At 41.9% G+C, this 27046-nt stretch overlaps 1 protein-coding gene across 1 annotated transcript in view; it reads left to right on the plus strand.

Annotated features, from left to right (window-relative positions):
• Positions 1–27046, plus strand: part of SORCS1 (sortilin related VPS10 domain containing receptor 1) — a 630164-nt gene that overhangs the window by 286945 nt on the left and 316173 nt on the right. Inside the window, exon 3 of the mRNA XM_061636065.1 lies at positions 9720–9819. Coding sequence (XP_061492049.1) covers positions 9720–9819 — 100 coding nt within the window. The remainder of the gene's footprint in view (positions 1–9719; positions 9820–27046) is intronic.

Genomic DNA, 27046 nt, shown 5'->3' on the forward strand with positions numbered 1-27046 from the left:
GGAGGGAGAGCAAACACCAGGGTCAGGAGGGAGAGGGAGGAGGTAGAGCTCTTTGGGGCCTGATAGGTCAGGCTTGTAATCAGAGGGAATGAATTTACCTGGACTCTCCAATCCTAGTATTTTTGTGGAGGGATGTTGACATAATTATTGCAGTTTCCTAGTTCTGTCTCTGAGCGCGGAATGTTATTAAGACTTCTCTCAAAGTTGGAGTGAGGCTTTTCCTTTTGCTTCATTAAATTCAACTGCCCTCCCTCCTCTACAAATACTTCCTTTTCATTATTCTTTTTTTTTTAAAAAAAAATCTGTTTGCATTTGAATCTTTTGTTGCATGCTTGTTCTTAGAGTCAGTGGACATCCTTCCCCCCCACCCCGCACTCCTTCCCCTTAGTTCTGGATGAGTTTCCTTAAATTAATTGTTCTGTTATATATTTAATTTGTCATGATTTGATTCGCCCATTGTCTGCCTTATATTATTTGCACAGAGTAATCCAACTCAGGGAAGCCAGCAGAAGGGGGGCCGGTGTGAGAGGAGCTGGAAGGGAAGGTCCATGCCATCCAATTGATGTTTGCAAGTTTCCGGGTCGGCTGAGCACTGACTCAGCTAGGAACTGCATGCAGGGACTGGAAAGTAAAAGCCAGCTAGTAAGGGCTCTCCATTGACTTTCATTAAAATTATTTTCTTAGACTGACATTTTTCCCAGCATAACTTTGGCCTGAATTGGGGCCTACAGAAGCACATTGAACATGAGTTGGATGTGGGCTAAATTCCCCCCCCCGGGCCCTCCTCTAACACCCCCCAGAACGCCTCTTTTGGGGCCTTCTCCCAGTTTCACTTCCACTGAGCTGGGATGAGGGCCTTCTGCTAGCATAGCTGGCTGAGTCAGTATCCAGCCAGCTTAGCCAGGGGTCCATCATATCCAGCTCTTCTCAAGTTGTCATAAATGGCAGTGGGATTGTGCCCTTAGTGTCTGTGGCTTTTTAACACACACTTTAGTCTGTCTCAAGTGATTCTTTTTATTAATTTCATTATCAAGCCATAGTCTGCCTTATTAAGTGATTAGGTGTTTTATTTTTCTTAGTGCCTTTCTGTGAATGGGCATTTCATGTTCGTTTTTATCAGTAGAACCTTAGAGACTCTTGCGATTGAGAGGTGGGATGTTTACGAAAAGTGATGGTTTAACAGCAGAGCATCTGCTTTGCATGCAGAAGATCCCGCATTCAATCCCAGGCATCTGCAGGTAGGGCTGGGAGAGAACCCTGCCTGAAACCCTGGAGAGCCGCTGCCAGTCAGTGTAGATGGTACTGAGCTAGATGGACCAATGGTTTGACTTGATATGAGGCAGCTTCTTATGTCCCTGTGTTTGCACACACTACTGTCTGTTACTAAACTACAGTGCTGTTGTTTGCATAAGTACTAATTTATGAGCAGCAGAGCATCACACAATACACATTTTGTCATTTATTGTCCCAGACATCAGCATCACACAGTCACCCCCTATTGTTAGCAATCTGCTTCTGTGAGTGATCATGAGGTAAGTACATGGTGCAGCACCACATTTATTACTCAGATCATTAAGAAAAAAGTTAAATAAAGCAGGGGCCAATACACATCCTTGGCGCACTCCAATGTTTGCTAAAATCGGTTTAGTCATGCTACCGTCTAATCCATATTGCACCCGAAGGGAGGTATTTTGGTAGAGTCGAGAGATTAGAAATAGAAGGCGCTTATCAATCAATGACTTATTCAGTTTAGCCCATAGTAATTCACGAGGTACTGAATCAAACGCTGTCTTTAGATCCATAAAGGCAACATAAAGGCTTCTGTTAATACCATTAGTATACTTTTCTGCCAGGTATCTTAATACTAGGCAGTGGTCATTGGTAGATTTATTTTTTCTGAAGCCTGCCTGTTCTTGGCCTAATATTTCTTCCTCCTCTAACCAACATTGTAGCCTAACATTAAGAAGGCTCGCATAAACTTTACCTACAACCGATAAAAGACTAATGGGCCTATAGTTTGCTGGATCGCTTCTGTCGCCTTTTTTATGAATTGGTATTACTATCGCCTCTAACCAGACTTTAGGAATGTTCCCAGTCAAATTTATCTGTGTAAACAGAGATGAGAGCAATGGCGTCCACCAATTTATATTTGCTTTTAACATTTCAGGTAGAATTTGATCTATTCCAGGGGCCTTTCCATTTTTAAGATTTTTAATCAAAAGAGCAACCTTTGCTTGCTCTATTGGGGACCATTTAGAGAGTATGGTGAAATCTGTCAAAGACGAAAAGCAACTGCTATTGTTATGTTTTGTAAATTGGAGGGAGAAATAATGTTCCCATAGATCTGGAGGAATAATGCAACTTGAAGGCGCAGCGGATCCCAAAGCATTTGTAACTAAGGCCCAAAAAAGTTTAGAGTCGTTATTTAAGGAAGCATTTATCAGGAGGTTCCAATTTTCTTGTAATGCTAGTTTCTTTTTCTGGACAATTAAGTTTTTATAAGATTTTTTTGCCAGATAATATTCAGGAGGGAGGATATTTGTTCCTGATTTCCTATAGTTGATATATATCCTGTGGTGCTGAAAATTTACACTCCCCAAAAATTGCAGAGGAGAGATGTCCTCTGCTACTTTATGCGGATGATACGGTATTGCTATCCTTTTCGGAAATTGGACTTAAACGCTTACTAAGTATCTTTATGACGTATTGTGAAAGAAACCTCCTTAGCATTAATTACACAAAGTCTAAGATAATGGTTTTTTCCCGGAAACATCTAACAAATATTGGAAAGTAAAAGGCCAAATATATGAGCAGGTTAAAAAATTTAAATATCTTGGTGTAACATTCTGTTCATCCTTATCTTGGTCGCCCCATATGCAGTCTGCAATTCTTGTAGCGCATAACACTTCAAAAGCCACCTCCAGATTTTTTTACACTAAAGGAGGACGTTACATTCCAGCTGCTTTAAAAAAATTTAAAGCCAAAATACTTTCACAACTTCTTTATGGCATTCCGATATGGATAACAAATTTTAATAGAAATGTTGAACTAGTGGCATCAAGTTTTTTACAGACTATATTTGGCCTCCCAAGCTGTGTTTCTTCAACAGGTCTTCAACTTGAGGCAGGAATTTCCTCAATCGAATGTACAGCTTGGCTGATTGCCTTTAGATTCTGGGCCAGGATGGTCTGTACTGGACCCTCTTTGGGATATCTCCATTTAATTTGGAAGGACCCTTTTGTGAGCTCCTGGTCCTGGTCCAAGCTATTTAATGAAAAACTAAATTATATAGGGCTGTCTTTGGACCTTTTGGCATCCTGGGACTTAGTGATAGCCAACAGTACTATAAGTCAAAGAATAAAGGATTTGGATTGTCAGTACCTACTCTCAAAGGCACATACATCTTGCTCACCTTCTCACTTTGGTTTAAATTTTCGTTTTCCGCTCCCAGCACAATACTTAGAAGAGCTAACCTTTCCAAATTATAGATTTTTGTTTTCCAGAGTGAGATTTAATTGCTTACCCTCTTCACTTCTATCAGGTCGCTTCCAAGGCATTCCTCTCCAAAATCGTTTATGTAGTTGTAAGTTAAAAGAGGTTGAAACTATTGAACATGTTCTTTTTGTATGTGAATTTTATTGTGACGCAAGGATAAAAATTATTCACCCATTAATAATAATCTTTTCTGATAAACCCCAAAGGTGGTTAACACAATATTTACTATGAGATAATGATAAGGCTATTACTGAACATGTAGCAAAAAATTTTTATATAGCCCAGTCTATTCGCAATAAACAGGTTCTTTCCTTGGATTTTAGAAAGTAAATTATTTTAAATTTTGTAAATTGTACATGGTTGTTGTTTTTTAATTTTGCTTTGTTTGCACTATGGATCTATGATTGTATAATAAAGAATTCATTCAATACAGAATTCATACATGGTGCAGACAGCAAACCACATGGAGCTCCCAGGCCACAGGTGGGCGCAATGGGGCAGCAGAACTGTGCCATTTGAGTCCCCCTCTCCCACAAGCTAACACTCACCTTCATTGTTGCAGGTAGAAGCAGGGATGAGTGCAGGAACTACAGTATTAAACCACCCACAATCCCCAGGCTGGCAGAAGAAACAGTATGAGGCAGCAGAGGAGAGGGACAGGACTCTGTGTCCTGTTAACAAAAGTTACCACAGGGAAAGAAAGTCCTTTTAGATCTCCACCTTACAAAACAAAAGTAAAACTCTTTCAAGGTGCCTAGCAGAAAACCCCTGGACCTATTTGTCTGGAATTTGGCAGGTTTCTTAACCAGGGGGACCTCTTTCATGTCAGCTATTTTCAGACCAGTTGCTCACAAATTCTCTTTTATTCACCAAACTGTAAAGGTTGCCCTTGCAGGAAAATCACTGCAGCTGTCTGTCTGAAATATGGCAGTATTCATCCCCTCAGGAGGAGCTACCAAGTTTTCAAATTTTATCCACCTCTGTCAAAAGAAGGGGATTTGTAGGCATTCTGAGTTCCCCATCACGGTGAATGGGGGCGGGGAGATACCAAGCTTTATTTTTCTGAACTTGGAGGCTCCAGCCACTGAAGTGCTCCAAGGACATAGCTGTTTTCCAAAATGCTGAATCTGAACTAAATTCTGTAGTTGCTGCACACCCCAATTTATAGTTGAAAGAGTACCATTAGCAGACAACACACCAGAGAGCAAACTAGAGAACAAATAGTTTGAAAAATGTAATTTCATTAGTCGCTAAAGTAGAAAAAAGTGTAATAGTTTTCACATTGTCTCTCTGAACAGGTAGTGCACTTCTCACACCTGTTCACAGGTGCATCTGTGGAGACCTTCAACAATATACTGGAACCATGGACATTTTCCGTAAACATTTTGTACTAGCAGACACTGCATATCCTCTGTATATCCATAGCACAAATATATTTTCTGTACTTAGATGCCTCCCATTTGGGAGTTTTCAGGGAAAAATGAGTTTCAAGTGTGCAAGAACTCAAGTAAAACAAGTATTTCTCATGAGTCCTATATTTTGGATCAAGGAAATAAATAACATGTCCTTAAACAATGTAGTGAAATTTTGCATTCTAGCTGACAGCCTCAAATATTCTTGTGTACAATGCTTAAGAAAGTAGATGACAATTTCCTTAGGGCTCATATATTCAGTGGATGCAGATTTTGTATTATCATTCCAAAATACTTTGAGGAGCAAATTGAGATATAGTCCTGACAGTGGGTGGACTAATGGAATTTGGTGACTTTAAATAAAGTTTGCAAGTATTTTGTTATAATACCATAATAGTAATGTCATTTGCCTGACAGGAAAAAAGGAGGGGGGGAAGAGTGTCAATGAATAATAATGAAGTTATTTAAATGCCAAGATCTTTTTTGTGAAAACATTTTACAAAATAAAAATTATTCTAGGGATGTGTAACCACGTTTGAGCTAATTTTTTTCAGGCAGGAGCTGTGTGGGTGGATAGAAAGGTTAGTGCAGGCTTTCTATAGTTACACAAAGCACGAGTGATGGAAGATTAGGAAGTCGCCCTGGGCTCCTGCTGGGAGGAAAGGCGGGATATAAATCAAATAATAAACAAACAAACAAATAAATATTAAGTCATTATTTTCACTGTGTTATTTTCTTTAGTTGCTTTAGATACATCACCCAAACAATGTTAAGTAGACATGTTAAATCTGTGGCTTAAATCTTGGTGTGTGTGTGTGTGTGTGTGAGTGTGTGAGTGTTACACATGCACACATTCTTAGATTTATTTGTTGCTCCGTGCACAGAGTTTTAAATAAAACAGATGGATTGTATGTCCCTCAATAGACACATGAGTTTAGGGAACAAAAGGACGGGAACCATGAAAGACAGGATTTTAAATTATTTATCTTAAATTCCCAACACAGCCCAATTCTATGCCTGTTTATTCAAAACCAAATTCCACAGGGTTCAATGGAGTTTCTTATCTAGTAAGCATGTACAACAGCATCCTCCAGCATGGTGTTTCCAGGTACCATAGTACCCCAAAAACAATGCCATCTCATCCACGAGACTCTCTGCTTCTCACAACTCAATATGAGCCAATCAACTCAGAGACAGTTGGGGGGGGGAGGGAATGAGCATATATGTGTGATGTGTTCCAGCTAAGCTGAGCTGGGGGGCAGGAAGGGGGTGAGAGAAAGTGTGTGTGCAGTGGAGGCTGGTCTATTAGGGTAAGTGCCCTCAGCCAGCCCCCACAAGCCCATCTTTTTATTTACAACCAACAAAGGGGTGGCACTACCTGTCAACTTCCTCCTCTGTAGTGTCATTGTTGCCATCACAGAACACAGCAGGGAGGAGGACGGTGGGGGGCAAAGCTAGCATGAGCTGGCTTTGCCTGTCATTGGATCTGGCTCTGTCTGCTACTGTATTTGGCTCCTTGCCTTCAATGGGCACCAGCCACTACCCCCCTCTCCTTGTGTGTGTGTGTGTGGGGGGTCTAGTCCAGCTCTATAGGCAATTTGTTGCTAGCAGATGCAATCAGATTTCCCCTCCATGCCCCCAGACCATTACCTTTCAGCCTGCCCTTGGATCTTAAGCAGTCAGACTACATCTCTCTGCCAGGTGCACAGATGCTTGCCTTCATTCACATTTAACAGTCTAGGCATGACTTCAAAGATGAAGGTAGATAGCATAGTCACCAATGTGATGAAAAATTAGCAATAACCTTTACTTTAAACAATAATAATATGGATTTTTCAAATGGTTTAGGATAGTATAGTTAAAAAAACCCTGTGATTTGAATATTCTGAATTTCAAACAATTGATAATTTGAAATTGTCTTTGCTATAATCATTGTTGGTATTTAAGTGGGACCATATTCTGAATTGAACAAAGAGCCACCAGCCACCCATGAGCAAATTGCTCCCATGTTTGTCATGACAGAAGCAAATAATTATTTACTAGCATGATCAGCAACAGAGATTTTGATAGGAACCTTTCTTTGCCATGCTCCGTGACACAACCAAAAAGCTCTTAGAAAATGGTAGAGGGTTGCACAATAAGAGGCATTCTTGAGATCAGTGATTATGCTGGAGGGCAGAGGGGAACTCTGGGGCCACACTGGGCCCTCAGTCTGCTAATTGCTTACACAAGAGCCTCTCTCTCATTATTGTGATTGATAGTCTTCATCTTGGGAAGTATTCCTATAGTAAGAGGAAGACTAGTGCCCCTTTGCCTTCTATAAACACTTCCCCTTCACTGTAAAATGTACACAAGTCTAAGACCTTTATGGAATTGTGAGGCTTTAAAACTTGGAAGGAGCAGTTTGAGTGATTTTGTCATGATCCGATGATTTCAGGGTAGTTTGTAAGGTCTTTGCGTTGGATGATCTGGGTTCCTCTTTTCATTTGTGGTGGTTATAACTAACTTGTATACATATTAAAATGAAGAATGTTCTTGTGGCTTCTTGAATAATAAGTAAAGAGGGAAATGGAGTTGCAGGGGGTATGAGTGCAGGTGTGTGATTATTAGGCAGTTGGAATAAAATTATTAAAAGCATAATGTGTATGGGTAAGCATCTTTTAGGTATTTAGGATAAAAATATTGAAATTATTGAAAGCCATTAAGAAGGATTCCTGATCTTATGACTGCTAATGAATTCATTTTCAAAATATATCTTTGTAAAACACCTCAGTGATCTCTATTGAAACGTCATTCTTCTATAATCGTGATGTTTTAGATAAGGGTGAGGATAGATTACTAATTAATTAATTAATTAAATTTATATCTCACCCTTCTTCCCAAAGAAGTCCAGGGCAACAAATAGAAAAAAGTTAAAACAAAACAAGTAAAAATAAAATAAAAACCTATTTAAACATTTAAAATAATTTAATCCAGTTGCCTTGGAAATTGGTTGGAGAGAAACTATTGATGATTCTGAACAAACTAAAAAAGGATTTGGAGAAATATATATATATTAGATGTCATACACTGAAATCAATTGGTGGCAATTTGGCAAATGCATAAGATTATCATGAAATATGTCTTTTAGAGAAAGAGAAAAAACCCTGTTCAACTCACATGGTAGCTAGTTCACATAGCTACTCTCTGCACTGACAAGCTGGTTGTCCCTCAGCTAAGATTGAATTATGTCTTTGATTGTCTAGTTGTCTGAACCCTTTTGTCATGAGCACAAATTACTATTTGGTATATTTCTGCTTAATCTGTGCAATCATGGTTTCACATGCCAAATAATTATTTATTCCTGTAATGAACAATTCAGACAATCTATTCAGTGTAATCATTGCTGGAAAACAAGATATAAGCTACACAAAGCGGTCATCACGTCTTGACCTACTGAAGAAGCCAAAATGATTGTATGGTTTATTGATGCACAAACTGCTGCAGTGAACTGGTAGCTTGAGTCATTATTACCCATGAATACATTTGCCTGTGAGCTTTTGACCCAACTTCTTGAATACTGTGTTGTCTGTGCTTAACTGTTGTCCTGCAGCATTGCTAAAAATCCAGGGTGCCTCTGGTCTCAGTTAATCAGATGACCTTGTGCCTTTTTCAAATATCTGATTTTGTGCAGACAAATATCACTTCTAAATTTAATGTATGCCACTGTTCACTCAGATATGCTGGGAAATGTCAAGCTGCAAGTGAATGCTTAGCTAATCCACTGGAAGCTGACAAGAAGGGGATGTACATGACTTATTCCCAGTGTTTAATATCTAAACAGAGGTGGTAATAGGGTTCAAGTGTGGCTAGATGTTATGTTCTCATCCCAGGAGCCATTTCTATCTCAGATGTGTAGAAACTGGTGTGGTTAATTAGTGATGTCTTAACTTTGCAGTACAAGTGTAGTATCCAAATGCCTAAGTTGCACAAAAATAGGCTGAACAGAAATAAAGTCAATAATCCCACATCCAGCATATTATGAAGAGCAAAACCAGGGTCATTTACAACAATTCCATGTGGCCACTGCATTTTGAGGGAGAACCCTCATTATCAGGGACTGTAAGATATATAGTATTAAACTAAGCAGATTTCTATTGGAAAAGCATGGTTCTTTTATCCAGATACTCGCCCTCCATCACCATATTTAAATAAACACAGGAAGAGGAATCAAGTCATGTATACCAGCCCTTTGACACTTAGCAAGATATCCATTTTATTGGGTAGCCACCTCTGTAATAACCATAGTTGTATGAACAGACAGCTAAATGGCCCACAAAAATAGGACAATGAAGTTGTTGCTAAGCTGTCATTTTTTTCCCAATATGAGGAAGCTTTTTCTTTTCTGAACAAACATCTTGAACTGTACTACTTGGCTTGCCAGGGATGAATGCATTATGTTATCTCAACATGATCCTAAGGCAGAGATTGATATCTGGCAAAGAAGTTACTCATTCTCTTGTTGTCATGACACTTGGCATTTACGATAAACATTACCACCACCTCTTAGAACTAGATTAACATTTCTTATTGTAGGCGTTTACTTTGCAATGACATCGGGAGGATGCAATTTTAATTTTTCCTAATCCAATTTAAATGCAAATGTTAACCACTCACATGATGGCATGTGTACATAATTAAGTGTCATTATATACTACACGAATCATTCAGAAAGCTCCAGAGAGCTGTTTTGCTGCGAGTCTAAAGTTGGAAAGCAGCCAAATAGTTTACATCTTACTTTTGCTTACTTACTAAACTTCTCTGCAATTACAGGTCAACGGATTATGGGACAACATATGAAAAGCTGAATGACAAAGTGGGTCTGAAGACCATTCTTAGTTACCTCTATGTCTGTCCAACTAATAAGCGCAAGGTAAGTGAAAACATGTGTTTGGTTTAATCCTGACACAACATTTTTCTTGATTGGTTACTTATAATATACACAGTGTTACCAATGTTAATAATTCACAAACAAACAAAAACAAGCAGTTTACAATTTAGAATGTCTTGAACCTTCTTTTTTAATGTTCACAGAATTTAATATTCTGATTCTCATCCTACTTTTAGACCAATGCCAATCTGTCATGTACACAGTGATAATACTATAGAGCTTATCATTCATTCAGTGAATGGGTATGGAGAGTGCTATCCCTGTCTTCACTCCCATCTCCATGTATTCCATCTCCAGATGACGGTGTGTATAGACATCCACAGATGTACAATTTATGCACATTTGGGAACAATGCAAATGGCCAGGTCCCTGATCATAAGTACAGAGTCTATGTGTGTAAGGTTGTACTGCATAGAGCTGTATGAACAACTTCAGATGAACACACAGATGGTGGGGAAATAGCGTGCCATTGCAACCCTGCTTCTTTCCCTCCTTACAAATTCAGTGTGTATGTGGAAATGGTGTAAACATTGCCATACTTTCCCCCAATCTAAAGCTTTGGTCTCTGTGGTCTGCTGAAATGGCATGAGGAAAATCTCAGCGACGCTACAGGAGGGGCAGTGATCCCATGGGCCCAGCCAACAGGGTTGCAAAGGGAAACCCTGTGTCATCCTTGTGCCCTCACTCAGATGAGGAAGCAGTAGACCACTCTCCATTCCAACTTTCTACAATTTGCTGCTTGCCTTTTGGCTCCTTTCCTGAATTGCCCTTTGAAAATGTTTTCACCCTCTTGCCTATTTTACATTGCAATATTATGGGGTGGACATGGTTGATTGGTTAAAACATCTCTATACAACCCTTCATTAAAAATAAAATCAGGCCCATTCACAAACAATACACATACTGAATTAAATCTAGGAGTGCCTGGATCCAGGAGAATAAAAAACTACAGGATGTTTGATGAAACATGTCCATAGAAAGTCAGGAAATTAGCAGTGCAATTATTACCTGTGCATGTGACACTATTATTAGGTGATAACAAGTTATCTTAAAACATTGCCAAATTTTTGTTCTTTCTAAAAATGGCAACATTTCAGACATGGGAACTGGTTGTTTTCAGATTTGCATACTCTTTAACTGTGCTGAATGCAAGAAGTTTGGAAAGAAGTTTGATTCAGCCATATTGAAAATACACAAGGTGTGGATAAATGGTACGAATCCTGAAGTCATTTTTATTCTTCTTGAATGAGAATAAACTCATTGCTGAGAAAGGAAAGCAGCTCATTAAGATGTTAGAACGACAACTATAGAGGCCAGATTGTATTTAAAGTTGCTTGCCTTTTAAGTACTCCAATAGCTAACTGAAAAGGATTTGACAAAATCCTGCAAAGAAAATACATCCCAAAGCGTGGAAGGTTTTAATCGTATGAACACCCCACTGAGCAATAATTTGCAAAGGATTTGTAATGTGGAAATACTCATAAAAAGCGGGTGGTTATTTTTTTCCTCCCCATGTACATATGAACAAACCATTAATTGTAGAAAACAAATGTGGACTAGGGACAGACAATAATTTTTGAGAGAGGTAAAAATGATTTGGGAGAGGCTTCACTTCCAGGGCCAGTCCTACCATTTGCTGGGAGCAGCATTGCTCTCTGTTGGAGGGCAAAGCTGTGTGTTACACATAGCCTGCCTTGCACCCCTTCAGCTAGCTTGCTATGTTCAAGTGCCATGGAGGACACTATCCTATTGCCACTGTTGAGGTAATTTATATATTTTGTTCTTTGCCTCAGGCAGCAAAATTACTTGGGCTGGCCCTGTTCACTTCCTATGGCACACACAAACATTTTTATTTGCACCCACATATATCCTATATACTGATAGCAAACCCATTTCTTATGAAGGCATAGTGATACCATCCGTGCAGAAGGGGAAGGTATCAGCCGGCTTGTTGAAACTAAAAAGTTTGCACAAGTACCAAACAAAAGACAAAAAACACCTTTATGAAAAAATAATTTAAGGGAGGGAGGTACAAACATAGCACAATGAAGTTGGAACATGTTCCATGAAAAGTAGAAAACTGGATGAAGGAGGAAGAGGAGGGAATTGTGAAGTGGAGTATTCAGGATGGGTGCAGTTGTTAGAGTGGTAGACCAGGATGTGGAAGACCGAAGTTTAAGTCCTTGATCAGCTATGAAGCTCACTGGGTGACCTTGGGCAAGTCACAGGGTCTTAGCCTAACCTGTCTCATAGGGTTGTTATCAGGATACAATGTGGAGGGGGGAGCCATGTATACCACCTTGAGCTCCAGACCAGTTTCACCATCACTAATGACTATTATAATCACTTGTGCACACTTGAAATTTATTTTGGGAAACATGGACATATTAATTACGCCTCCCCCCCAGTAATAGCTAATTTTTAGTCACAGTAGCCTAAGTAATAAACTAGCTGCATTAATTGCTCTGTAAGGTACTTGGCTGGCATATTTGTGGATGCATTCTATGGAAGTCTATGGTAAGGGAGACTTAAGAGTTAAATGATACAACAGAACCAATAGCATTCCAAAAATTAAATAAAGAAGATGGACAGAAAGAGGAAGTGTTGGAAGTTCTAATTTTTAAAAAGCAACTTGAGAATGCACGTGTAGATTGTCAACAGTAATGATGATAGTGATACTGGTGTTTTGTTTTGACTTTCTCCTCAGAAGATTCTTCCTTGAGTCTTTCAGTCATCTTATGATTATAATGAGCAAAAATGTGAGTTAATTGTGTGGTGAGTAAGTTCTAGTAGGAAGACATGCAAGTTGTACTTTATGCCTGGACATCTTTGTTTGCTGCAAACGTAAGACTCCCCTCTGCTAAGTGATATGTGAATAAAGTCAGGGAAACCAACCTACAAAGTATTTAAATACAAGGTACATAAGTTGAACTACAGCTCGATACTAACCAGATTTACTTGTAAGTTCCAGCAAAGATGACTGGTAGTCTTATTGAAAGCCATGGACCTAAAGTGTTTTTAACTTAAGTTTTATATTTTGTTTCGTTTACACTAATCTGTTGGGGGTGCTTTGGTGTACACAACTTGCTTCAGTTTAACAGCTAAATGAGAAAATTGTCAGATCTTTGTCAGTTCTACAGTATTCCAATTCTGTGATTCTAATATCTATTTTACCAGCATTCCTTAAGTAATGTGCTACATCTGAATGCACATAGACATATTTTGAAAACTGTCTGTCGTGGTCTGTGAATGTCAATTTTCTCTTTAATGCTGCTATATTCCACCTTTTGTCTCTCATTTTATTTAAGTACAGGTTGTGGGTTTTTTAAAACAAGATGTTCCCAACAATAAATGAATCTGTTGTTCCCAGAGGGTTTTATGAGACATAAAGAAGAAAACATTATTTACCATTTAAGCTGCTGATCAGTCACTATTGGGGTTTTATTTGGGTAAATTACAACATCTTCTTTGGATCAATCTATAATAATAGAAAACAATAATCTAATAATACCGAGGAGTATAAACCTTGGAGATATAATAGCCACAGAAAACCTGTTTACAGGCAAATAACTCTCATCTTGCTGAAATATGGTGCCACCTGGTCCTGTGATTTATGACAGTGGAGAAAGGGGGAGGGGAGGAGGTAAATCTCAGCTCCTCAATTCTGCCTAAGGATTCTGCCTGCATAGTTAATTGTCAACAAGTTTCCAGAAGAGAGAATCCCAAATGTCCAATAAATTTCTTATCTGGTCTGGTCTTGTTATAGCACACTGTTGCAATGGGATAGGAAAAAATGGATAGTTATCCCCTGGAAGGAGTGTGAAGTTTTTGGGAGAAATGTGGCTGAGTTTGTGTGTTTTCAAGCTGCTGTGGGGAAACTTTTTCAACCTGAGGGCTACATTCTGGTTGCGGGCAGCACTTGAAGCAAAAGTGGATAGAGCAATAAGTATGGCTTTGTACAGTAAACGTCAAGGGTTCTATAGAGACCCACACCCTACACACATCTCTTCATCCTCTATCCAGGAACGAAAGAGGCATTATCACGATTCAATGATACATGCCGGCCAGGCAAAAACACTCAATGAGGGTACAGAGCAGGATTATCAAAGGGCGTAGCCAGGGGATGCGGCATGGATTGGGAAGGGGCATAGCCTAATAAGAGTTTTGCAAGCTATTTGGAGAGGCGTGGAAGGCCACATTTAGCCCCTGGCCTATTTTAAATAAGGCTGCAATCCTAAAAACAGTCACTAGGTAGTAAACCTCACTGAGTACAATGAACCTTCCTTTTGAATAAGCATACATAGGATTACACAGCAAGTTCTCAAAAAGCCTTCTTGCAATTGGTTTGCAGGAAACATTTTTTTATTATTCTATATGGGTTTTGAAGTTAAAGGTTTCCAAGTATTTGATTTTAGAACTGCATGGGACAAGTAGAAATCCTGATGGATATGAAAATGGAAGGGAAGAAAAGAATTATGTTGGTTGGGAAAATATTTTTGCTTGAGTCACTGAGCTGCTGGCTAATTTAGATGTTGTGTCCTCATAAATTGCACAGTGTTCTTTCCAAGGAATCAGTACACTTGTTCTTTGTGCTTCCTAGCACCATTGTATCTTTGCATCTCCAGTTAATTAATAAAACTCCAGTTGATAATATCTGCCAGCACTTTCATACTATTAATAGCACCGTGTCTTCTCATCAGATATTGATTATTTCCTGTGGGCCTAGGTTTTGTTTTCTCTTGTCCTGCATGCCTGTATTAAATTTTGCTTTCATATCTTCCAAACCTTTCATTTTTAATTGCTGTGCTGCTGAATGTGTAAAATGAATGGGCTGCAGATGCCTTAATCCTTCAGTCTTTTCCTTTTTTACACTTAGAGGACATGATTAATATGTATAGTATTGCTCAATGTGTTTTCAAGACAAGGTGTTATTGGCTTCTGAGTAGGAGAGGTGTTGCCTGATTTTAAAAGCAACAGAAAAATAGTATATTCATCCTCTTGTAAAGCTGTATATCTTTGCAAAACCAGGTTATTGAGAGAGCAAAGCACAACTGCACACTGCTTGGATTTAGCACTAAGCTAAACTTGTGTGTCAAATTAAAGTCAGTTTGCTCACAGCACGTGATAAGTAGAAGGTATGTTGTTGAACCCTCAGGTTAGAGGCCAGTCCATGGTGATGAGCTCAGATACAGCTTTCTTCTTCTCCCTTCTGAGGAAAAATTGATGAATTTGGAGGTCATCAACTCCTACAGTGGCTTTGCAGCTTTAATGCTAGTGAAGTTGGCTTAGTAGATAGAGAGGAGGCTGTATCAAGCATAATAGATACGGTAATGGAAGCAGGAAAACAAGAAGATAGTGATAGCTGAGAAGGTGCACAGACAGGTCAGAAACTCTGATGCTATTGTGGTTTAGGAAATGCTTTGCAGACAATGCAATTATGGCATAAAGATGTATAAGATTTAACTGTTTTGGGCTAGGAGTCTTCAGCAAAACATGGGAAAATATCCTAAAATCATAGTGTTGTAATCAGTGTAGTGCTAAGGTGAACATTCCATCAGCACAGGGATTTTTCCTTGCGTAATGGAATGTTCTCTCCCTCTCCTCCCCTTGCCCATTCCCTAAATACGTTCTGAGGTTTCCCCCAGCCCTCTGGAACAGATTTTGGGATGGCATGGGACAGGTGTGGGGGGAGATAAAGGGGGAAAAACCTGTTGTGGTAGTGCACAGCTTTGCACTAGCACAATAATGTTGTTGAATACTGTTCATAGACTTAAAATGTGTCATATCTTCCCAATAAAATGGTGTAGTCTTCAGTTCTAGGTCCAACTTGTTTCATCTGATACTCCATCTCCAGTTGTGGCTATCTCTGCTAATCTCTGCTGATTCACTTGAAAGAAAATAAGTGGCAAAGCCTGACCTTAATAGGTATACATAGCTTATTTTAAAGACAAATAAGATTCTTTTCATGGAAGTTATCACAGTTGGTTTTTTCCCTGTATACAATTTCTTTTTAAAAAACATCTACACAAACATACTTGTGAAGTATCACACCAAAACTGCAGTCTCACAAAAAGGAGACTAGTGAATTGATAGAAAGGAGAAGGAGGAGATGATAATTCATAACAGAGAGTAAAAAGATATATAGCTGAATATTTTCTTGTACAGAATTTCAAGCTGTCTGAGGAAGAATTGCAGCATTATCTTTTCAACATAGGATATAGGACATGTTCGTGTATGAATACAGTGTACATGGCAGTGGAGAGTGACATAAATGAGTGAAATATATACAGTACTTGCAAAAGCATTCCTGTGTTGCAATTTACAGACATATGTATACAGAGTCATGTGTACCTCTGTGTAACTCTCCTACTAATGCTCACTTCACAACAAGAGGGAGGTATCAGCCTGCTTGGAGGAACCTGTATGTTTGTAGAAGTACAAACATTTGTAGAAGTTTGTAGAAGTTTTAGAATCAATTCTATAGAAATGCCCCCCCCCCAAAAAAAACTGCTTATGCTCAGTAGCTCAGTTGGAAAAGAAAACCATGGGGATTAAATATATCCTGGAAAAGGGAATGGCTGGGTGGAAATGGAGCGACTGAGAAGGAGGGGTTAAACAGCTGACCAGAAACACCAACATTTCCCCTTTTTTCTTCCATCCCTCCTGTTGTGGATCTTTGCCTGGGGGGAAGAGTGAAAAGGAAGGTGGAAAGAAAAGTCCTGAATATCAGCTGACAGGTGGACAGAAGAGGTTAACTGACATAGAAATAAGGAGTGCAGATGAGGTGAGGAGAGTGAAAGATGGATAATACGTCTGTCTCTTTCTTTGTTGTTTTTTGCTCCAGTTATTTTCTTCTCTTTCTTCCTCTAAGAGAAATGAAGCAAAAGACGATGGAGGAGAGAAATACACACACACACACACACACACACACACACTTACTTACTGGTTTACATTGAGAAGCTATTTTTTAATGTCCCCAAGGACAAAAGTGAGAGCTGACCACAGAAATCAATGCAGAAATCCAAGATTTTAGCTGTGATTGGGCAACCGTCTGTCCACCTCCCAAAAGGGATGAGCACCATCTCCAACACATACAGTGCATCTGACACTATGCTTGTTGTGACATAGTATCATTCACATGTTGCATTTCAAGGGGGCATAGTGGCTCAGCTAACCACAGACTAGAAACATTTATGGGGAAAGAGTATGTTATAAACAGATGCTGCAACAACTAAACCTCCTCCCAATTTTTTTGCCTGCCTTCCCAGATGTCATCAAACAGCACTGCTTGTGGATGGTGCTGTGAAAGTGGGAGGACATTCTTCACCCAGCAGTAACATTTTCCCCCAGGTCAAGCCACCCAGTAATGAGAATGGGTCAAGGTAGAAGGGATGCTTTCACCAGTAGTTTATGGTTCGATATGTGGTTGCACTTGCCTGGAGCTACTTGTTTTGCTGATCCTTTCTTCCAGCAAACCATCTCTAGGTTTGGGGATCACACTCCAACCTTGGTTACATAAATGATTTCCCTGACTTTTGGGCAACAAATTGGAATAGACTGTGGAGCATTCAAATCCTATGATTCTGGGACTGGGTTCTTGTATAATCTCAGTGATGTAGGATGAGCACAACTCATTCCCATGATGTCAGAGTAACACAAGAAGCCTGGACCATGCAGGAGGAGACCATGCTATGCTAGTGATGGACAAATTCAGCCTAGTACAAATAGGAATGACTCAGAAATAAGGTAAACAGTTTGCAAAAAGAAAAAAAATGGGGATTATCTTGAGTAATTTCCATGGCATTCTGAATTCAGATTGAACCTGCCTTCCCAAACATCACCGCCACTCAGCGCCCACCCCTAGTCAGGCTTCACATCCCCTCAAACTGACTCCCTTCATTAATCAACCAAGCTTCTTCCTTTTTTTCCCTGGCAGCTGCTGGTGATACAGCAGTGTTGGCAAATGGGCGGAAGGGTGTGTGGTGTGCTGCTCTTGGCATGTTATGCAGCATATAGCTTCCTGCTGGGATAAGATTTCAAAAGCCAGATGAGATGTCTGGTTTTTATTATTGACTTCTAGAAAATCCATTATTTTAATGTAGAGGTCGGAATATTGTTTCAGCTATAGTCAGTCCAGAATGACTGTTTCTACCTGCATGAATATCCTAACTAGAAGACATCAAATTTACATGTCAAATTTCTTCTGTCCTTCCTTTTTCATATTAAGTATATTTTTCTATGGTTTTAACAAATCTGCCTTGGTGTTTTATTGATGTTGCTGGATCCCTAAAGTTGAAAATATTTATAAATATGAGTGCAATATTAAGATGTCAATATATTTTATTTTACGATGGATGACACTGCATAGCTGAAACCACTGAAGCAATATTATTTGGCTGGTCGAAACTCTTTGAATCGGCTGAGACTTATAACCTTGGATGCCATTCCAAAAACAAATGCAGTCAATAAAACCTGTAGAGTTTCATCAGTTTGCACAAAAGAGTTTTATGCCTCTACTTTTTTTCTTTTTGTCCCCCCCCCATAATAACAACTAAAATCCAAGGAACATGATCTGATTTCTCTAGCAGTGAAGGCAGAGATACCTGGTTAAAAGTCAGTGATGTGGTTTATGAGGAACAATTGACTTTGTTGAGGGTTGAACTCTTTTGATTCTATGCTCAGTGTATAATAGCATCAGTTTTGCTATAGCTGAGCTATATTTTTATCATCTCATATCAAAAGTTTTAAAAACAATTTCACAAGATAGCTTCCTGCTTGTGTCAAATAGTTTGTCTATCTCCTTTACTGCATGCTCAAGTCACACTTTGGATACTATTGGTGTGGAGAACCATTTTGAATGTACCTTAGGTAATAAAGCCACAATGCTGCATGTACAATGTAGACTTCCATGGAGTCAGTGTTGATCCATCTAACCTGTATTACTTACTTGAACTGGAAGCAGCTCTTAAATGTGTAAACGTCATTTCTAGCACTGTTGAGATTTTTAGACTACAGCTGCATTCACCTATGGGGTTTATTGCATTCGTTTTACTAATTATAATGATAGCACTTCTGTCCCAATTTGAAACATTCCTTTCACTCTGCAGCATTTTGGTACTGTGACTTTTTGACCGATATAGCACATGACACTAAATTTCATTTGCACCAGTGGGCATGGTGTGACAGAACAATGAACTTCTTTGGACATGTTGCTACTCCCCCAACCTTTCTGTACATGTGTACTTCTGTTCCCCCATGATTCTCCCATGAAAATGGCAGGAAATAACTGTATGCCGGTATAATGCCCCAAATTTCATAACTTCACTCCTGTGATTTTCTAGATTAATGAGGTTGCAAATGGTTTTTTTCTGGAAGCAAAAAACATGGAAATGAGCACTGAACTTCCACTATAATCCACTAGATTTCCAGAAGTGGATTTTATGTCATGTGAAAGATAAAATAAAATGCGGAAATTGTCAGGTAAGGAAAGATTGGGAAAACAAAATAAACTGCTGTCTGAATGCAGCCTAACTCAATCCCTGCTGTGCTAGCATTTTACTAGTTCTTAATTCAGCAGTAAAGTAAATTTTATACACACAAGTTCCCATGTTCGGTTCCGGGCTTCTGCTAACTGCAATTTCTCTGGCAACTTCTGTGTGCAAAACATTTTGTTTACATTCTTGTCTAACAGGAAGAATGCTGGCACAGCAGAGAGAGGGGTCTATTCTAGGATTTTCCCTCCTGATGTACTATTTCCTACTCAAAGAGAATTTTCATTACATGGGGGAGAATTGAACAATGACATTTTCCCACCTGCAGTCTGCAATGGCTGCATTCTTCCATCTCAAAACTACCACCTCATTTTGCTTAATGTTCAGTATCATCTACTAAAGAACATAATAGGTGATCAAATCTTCATGATGAAAGAGTACCATATAGAGAATGTGGAACAGCTGTTGTTCTCTGAGGGAAAGTCAGGATGAGTTTTCTGATGTAGCATGAATATTAAGAAGAAAAAACCCTCTGTAAGGCTAATGTAACAAATGAACATGTAGTTTGGGAAAATAGTATTGCAGCGCATAGCCGGGAAATGAAGAGGCAAGACAAGATGATGTGTGGGTAAATCAAGGGCCATGTTTATTGGAATAAAGCCAATTACATGCTTGATTGCATAATAAAATGATCTGCAGAGACAAGTGCGGAACCTATCTCATCCCCAGTCGGGTGAGGGCACCCTGCTATGGGAAAAGGGGGTGGGCCAAGCCCAATCCCCTCTTCTGAGCTCCAACCCAGCAGGGTGGTTAGGGAGGCCTTCCTGCTCCACCCCCCCCTCAGGGCTGCACAACTCTGAGTGGGTGTTACAGGTTAGCCCCAAAGGTGAGCCTTATCTTGCCAACCGGCCGCACAACCTAGAAGAACCCACCTATCACCTTAAAGGGTGCCTAAGGGTGGTCACCAAACCCTACCTTGTGAAATTCCGTACATATCCGCCACAGAAGAGGACAAGCCTCAGCTTACTCCCTCTTCCCCCACCTGCAACAAATTATTTCATGCAGGGCACTCTGCAGAGCAGAAAGAAACAGATTGTTACCCAGGTCAGACATATGCACATCGTCTGGCCGTAAAGATCGGCCCTCTCACACCTCACGTCCGGGTGATGTATTACCTTGCCCTGCTGATCAGCAAGAGTGAGCCAGACTTCCCTATTTACCTTTCGACTAGCCTTATTCAGGCCTCTGGGATCATTCCCACCCCTCCAAGTCCTCCTCTGGAGATATCGGACCAAACAATCACAGTCCCAGGCCACCTCCTGCGTATGGCAAGCCTGAATGACAAGAGCTTTCCCCTTCAGCATTCCCAGGTCATTGCCACCCAAATGTATAACCACAACCTGTGGAGGGTGCTGCACCAATGAAGCATCAAACAGCATTGGCAGGAGGCGTTCCCACAGCATGCCATGTCTACCCAGCCACTGGACCAAAGCGCAATGGCTGAGCCCCAACTGGGTTCCATGCCTGGTCTGCGATACCCTCCTCTTGGCCCAGAACACCATGCTGTTGCCACAAACGAGTACCTTGACTCTCTCCAGCACCCTCCAACCTGTTAAAATAGAAACAACAATTAACAATATGCCCATTAGTGCAACAATCAACGTGGGCCCTTAATTGGCCTAACATAAGCATGGAAAGCACCTGATCTCCAGCGCCCCACTGCCTGAATTGCTGTGCTTCCAAATCCCAAAACAGCTGCTGTGGAAGCTGCACCTATCCTAAAATAATGCATACCAAACAGCCCTGGGTCCAAACCCAAACACGACAAAGCCCATCTGGTTATGGACCAGAACTGGAACTTAGTCAAAGGCTGACCATCCTGATGACAAAATAGGAAGCCCCCAGCCTCACCCCTGACTTGCAAAAACAAACTCAAGGTCTGAACTGGACACAGTCCACCTACTGAGGAAGAGGCCAACATAATAACAGCTCCTCGCCCCCTCTGGTCAGTCTTTGACCTGCGCAGATAAATTTGCACGCCTCTATCTTCTACCATCACATCACCTATCTCCATCGTCTGACCGGACCTGTCAGTCCTCAAAGAAGCAAGCAACTCTCCCATGCGAAAAGCCCCCCCAACCCCCCCACTAAAATAGCAACTGCATGAAATAAGGCTGCCTCATAACTGGAACTACATAAGGACAGCCAAAGCCCATGAAAACCCAACAGAATCTCAGGTGTAATGGGGCTACAAGTGTCTGGTGCAGGAGGATGGGCCCTGGACCACCCCTCCAACACCTTCCTTATCCTAAAGTCCCTGGAGGAATCAGTCACACCCCTTAGTTTAGCCAGGAATACAATTCCCGCTAACTTACCCCTAATGGTCTTCATTGAAAGTCCCTGGCGATGCACAGCCACGCAAAATTCCATCAACCGGTCCACAGGTATGGGCCAGGGAAGAGAATACCCCCTGCTACGACAAAAACTATCGAACTCCCTACCCGCTCTCAAATAGGAGTTTCTTGTGCTGGTGGCAAGGGACCACATTATGTCCTCCTCAGCTTCAAGCTGCCAAGTTCCCACAATGCCACTGGCATTGGCTCCGGTTGAAGCTTGGCCAAAGGGGCCAACTCCCAAAAACACGTCATGCCATTGTCCAGGCCAGGAACATGGCGAGCAAGAAAAAGACTATTAAATGTAAGGCACTGAGTTAGAAAGGCACATACCAAAACCATCACTCTAGCATTCCTAGAAGTAAGAGAGTTGATAATTTGTACTGTGGCCTGGTTATCGCACCAGAAATGCACCACAGAGTTAGCCAACTCAGCCGCCCATAGGTGCACTGCAACCACTATTGGGAAAAACTCCAAGAAAGTCAAATCCCTAGTGATGCCAGCCTCTGCCCATGCCTCTGCCCATGCCTCAGCACACCACCTATCCCTGAAAATAACCGCAAAGCCTAAAGCCCCAGAGGCATCAGAGTGAACTTGCAACTCTGCCTCCAGCAGTAAATCCCTACGCCAAAATGAAACCCCATTAAAATGCTCCAAAAAAAGCAACCAAACTAGCAAATCCTCCCTCATGTCCCTAGTCACTCTGACCTGATGATGAGGCTTGGTGAGGCCCTTCATCAGGTCACAAATCCTGTGCAAAAATGCTCTGCCAGGTGCTATGACTCTGCACGCAAAGTTCAAATGCCCCACCAACTCCTGAAGCTCCCTAAGTGTAACCTTCCTTGCTTCCTGCATGGTATTGCGCTTCAAATCCCACAGCTTGACTGCCAGTAAACAAGAAGCCTGTATGACTGAGTCAAGCTCAATGCCCAAAAAGGTGAGCACAGGAGACGGCCCCTTGGTTTTCTCCTTGGCCAAAGGCACACCTAACTCCTTTGCCAACTGCCCAAACGTCCCCATCAGCTGGATGCACTGCTGTGAAGCAGCAGGACTAGCAAACAGAAAATCATCTAAATAATGCACTACTGCATCACAGCCAGCTCACCTCCTAAGAGCCCACTCAAGGAATGTACTAAAGAGCTAAAAAGCTGAACACAAAATAGAACACCCCATGGGCAAAGCTCGATCCACATAAAACAAACCCTTAAAGGAAAATTCCAACAGAACAAAGTCTAAAGAGTGGACTGGTAAGAGGTGAAACGCTGACTTAATATCACACTTACCCATGAGAGTGCCCGGGCCAAAACACCGAACCATCAAAACTGCACTGTCAAAGAAAGTGTAACGCACCAAACACAAATGTTCGGGAATAACAATCACTCACTGACTGCCCTCTCGGGTAAGACGGGTGATGAAGCTCCCCCAAATTGTTTTTTTTTTTTAGTGTTTTTAAATTTGTATATTTGTATATTTGTTTTTAATGTTTTTAATTGTTGTAAACCACCCAGAGAGCTTCGGCTATGGGGCGGTATACAAATGTAATAAATAATAATAATAATAATAATAATAATAATAAGAGTCTAAACTGTCCAGGATCTTTTTTAGGAACGATGCCCAAGGGGGAAACCCTTAGTGTGGGCATGGGAGGGTGATCAAATGGGCCCAAGACCCATCCCTCAGCCACTTCCTTATTAATTTTCTCCTGCGCCACTAACTCCATACCCACTAGAGACCTTTGATTCCCTGACATATAAGGCCTATACTCCCCAACAACCGGAATTCTAAAACCACAATGAAAACCTTCCCCCAAATAAGCTGCATCTACCATTCTAGGGTAATACCAGAGCAAACACATAAGCTGGGGAATTTTAATCAGTGTGGGACCCCTTTCCTGAAGGCTATCCTCCAGCCCCTGGTTTTTCCCCCTTTGCAAACCCTTATATCCTCAAGCCGTAGGGCAACTGGTGAAGGGGTGGAAGCCAGAGCAAATGGAACACTCAGGCCTAAATTTACATGGGTTCCTATTGCAAAAGCCCTTGGCTCTAAACTCCCAACAGAGCAGGTGGTGTTGAACCCCCTGCCCCGTGAACCCATGGTAGGGGCCACACTGGCAGACTTACCAAGCAAATGCCCGCTATCTGCCCTATCACCCTGCATGGGTCAAGCTGCAGGCATAAACTGCAACCACAACTCAGGGTCCTTTCTGTCCCACGGCAGGTAATGATCCACTGCTGCCCTCATCCTAAAGATTTCATCATAGGCCAGAAATGCTGACCCCATGAATTCCGTATGCGCTCTAAAAACTATATCAAGGTACTTCATCAAGGCCGTAGCCCCCATGGGCTGGTGCTGGATCACTACCCCATATAGATAAAAAATCCTGCCAACCAATTGCCCCAAGTCCTATCTACCTTCTTCCTTTTAAATTTCTCATTTTCCCTCTCTTCCTGCCTATCCTTTTCCTTCTGTTCAGGCTCTCAATATAATAAGGAGAACACGTCCACGTATTCCCCTCTCCATATATGCTCCTTCATTGCAAGCAACAAATGAGCCCCCAGGGGAGAGGATGTCTCCCCAAAAGGCAAAGTGCCAGCCTGAACATAAACCAAAGGATCAGCAGGCACCTGAGGCAGCCCCATGGTAGGGCCGCCCACAGAAGTCCAGACCTGCCTACAAGCCTCACTTACAGGCTGCTGTTCTACTGGATGAGACATCCCCCTTCTATATCCAGAAGGTACTGCACCTGCAGAAGAAGAATGAGACCACCCCTGATGTGCACCTGCAGAAGGAGAATAAGGCAAACCCTGATGCGATCCCCAAGGTGTGCCCCCAGGCCCCATCCCAGGGCACACGGGCATTCCCCACACATTACCTCCAGGTGTAGACTCACCATAACCTGGATGAACCACAGCCTTCTCCACTGCAGGACTCTTAGGAGCCACCACCTCCATCTCAAGCGTTGAACAAGGAGGTGCAAACCGACCTGAGGAGCCCTCCAAAGCTGCCAATTTGCCTAAAACAGAATCCCAATCAGTGCCATACTGACTTTTTTTTATTCTGCGGCCCCTTAGCTGTTTTAACTCTTGCCCCACTAACTTCCTGAGACTGCCTATTTCACCTCTCCAACGACTCAATGCGAGCCAATACAGAAGCCATATCAGGGCCCTCCTCCTCTGAGGATGAGGATTCCTGAGGTGGCGTGGGCGGTCTCAGCGCAGGCCGGTTCACGGCCTTCCCCTTCCCTTTAGAACCCCCGGCGCCTTTCTTGGGAGGCATAATGGTTAAATAATGGTTAAACAAATGCACCCCAAAATGCCTGTCTCAGACAAGGCAGACAATTATTCAAAATGCTGCCCCCCCAAGAAGGAGCAAATGTGCTCCAAAATGGCCACCACACAAAATGTGCTCAAAAATGGCTGCCCACAAGAAGGAGCACAATGTGATCCAAAATGGCCACCACAGAAAATGTGTTCAAAATGGCGGCCCACACGAAGGAGCAAAATGTGCTCCAAAATGGCTGCCACAAAAAATGTGTTCAAAATGGCTGCACACATGGAGGAGCAAAATGTGCTCCAAAATGGCTGCCACCCCCAAGGAAAAGGCAAATTGGCAGGAAATAGCTGAATGGTCTAAATAGCCACCTGCTACGCCCCCCAGGAGCAGAAGACAAGCAAAAGCCTGCTTAACAGGGGCCAAAAGCCACCCCATCTCCTCCAGGAATGCGGCCAGGCCCCAACCGCCTTTAGCAACCCCGGGGCCAGGCCCAACCACTGTCACCAAACCTCAAGAAGTCCCCCGCCAACTGATCTTGTGCTGTTGCCGACGCCGCTCAGCCTCCCTTGCTGCTTCAGCTCATGATTGCCGCTGCGCTCCACAAAACGCAGCCTGCGCTGCTGCTGCACCAACACCCAGCTGACCCTGCAAGCTGCCGCTGGGCTCTTCAAATTGCAGCCTGTGCTGGTGCTGCGCCGCCACCACCGCTCAGCTGATTGTGCTTCACCATGCTACAGCTGATCACAATCAGCGTCTTTCCGCCCCCCCATGCACCAAAAGAACAGGCCTCCAGCCAGGGCTGGATTAAGCTGAGGAGGGCCCCTAGGCTGATTGGTGTTTGGGGCCCTCTTCTCACTACCTTTCCACTTTTTTTTCGCTTAGGTTTCCCATCAATCAAGATGGCGGCCGAGAGTTCCCTAAGGGGCTGAAGCCTCTGCCGCTATCTTGGTTGATGGCAGCAATGTGCGTGTGTAGCACACATGCGTGCCATCAACTAAGATGGGAGCAGAGGTTTCAGCCCCTTAGGGAAACCTCGGCCACCATCTTGATTGATGGGAAACCTCAAAAAACATTGGAGAAGAAGGTAAGTGAAACAGGGGGATGGCAGGCAGTTCAGAAGCTCTTGTCCCGCGATAATTTTTTTAGCTTATGCACGGGCCCCCAAGAGCTCCGGGCCCCTAGGCTTCAGCCTACTAAGCCTAATGGATAATCTGGCCCTGCCTCCAGCAAAAGGTAAGTGAGGACCTGCTCCTCTGGTGTCACATGAGGCCGAAAAGAGGCCGAGGGGAGATGGAGCAGGGCTTAAATAGCCACCCTGCTCCACCCCTTACATGACAGTCGTGCGTGGTCACGTCGCGCTGAAGGTATGGGGTTTTTTGAAGCCATGTCAGGTCTTCCCCAGCATGACTGCAAAGGCTCAGAGCCAGAGCCTTTGGGGCTGACGATGGTGGGAAATTTCTTCGTTGCAGATCTGAATAGAGCTAAAGAGCTAAGAATAACCTATTTGTTCATGTGGTCTTGGTAATGGGTTTTGAGACAAAGGACACATGAGGTCAACATTTTGATTTTTTTTGCCATCTTATCCCTATCATATGACTCTTATTTGTTAACTGTGCTGAATTCCACTTTACATTCTGCAGCTTTCTCATCTTATGCCTAGTGAAGGTGTTGTTTAAGCAATCATAACATTTTTCCCCTGTTGCTGAAGCTTTTTTGTCGTTCCTTGGTATCAGGCCTCTCTCTTTCCTCTCATTTTAAGAACAGTACTGACATTTACAAATTTCTACAGGATGATTCAGTCAATTACCACAAAAGACACCCTTTGTTCCAAGCAAACTGACCTTTACCCTTGGGCCCCCAATTAAAATCCATTTCACTTTCCTGCTTAGTATAGACTATAATTGCAATCTTGGCCCTATTCCAGGGGGGGAACTATTCCTCCTACCCCCCCTGTTATTTTTGAAAATGCAATATTGAGGACAAAATGTAAATTATTTTGGAGGGGCGCTGATGTGGTTTTTAATGAAAATGTTTAATTAAACAAAAATTGCT

Source organism: Rhineura floridana, chromosome 7 (assembly GCF_030035675.1).
Source record: "Rhineura floridana isolate rRhiFlo1 chromosome 7, rRhiFlo1.hap2, whole genome shotgun sequence".
Taxonomy (NCBI): Eukaryota; Metazoa; Chordata; class Lepidosauria; order Squamata; family Rhineuridae; genus Rhineura; species Rhineura floridana.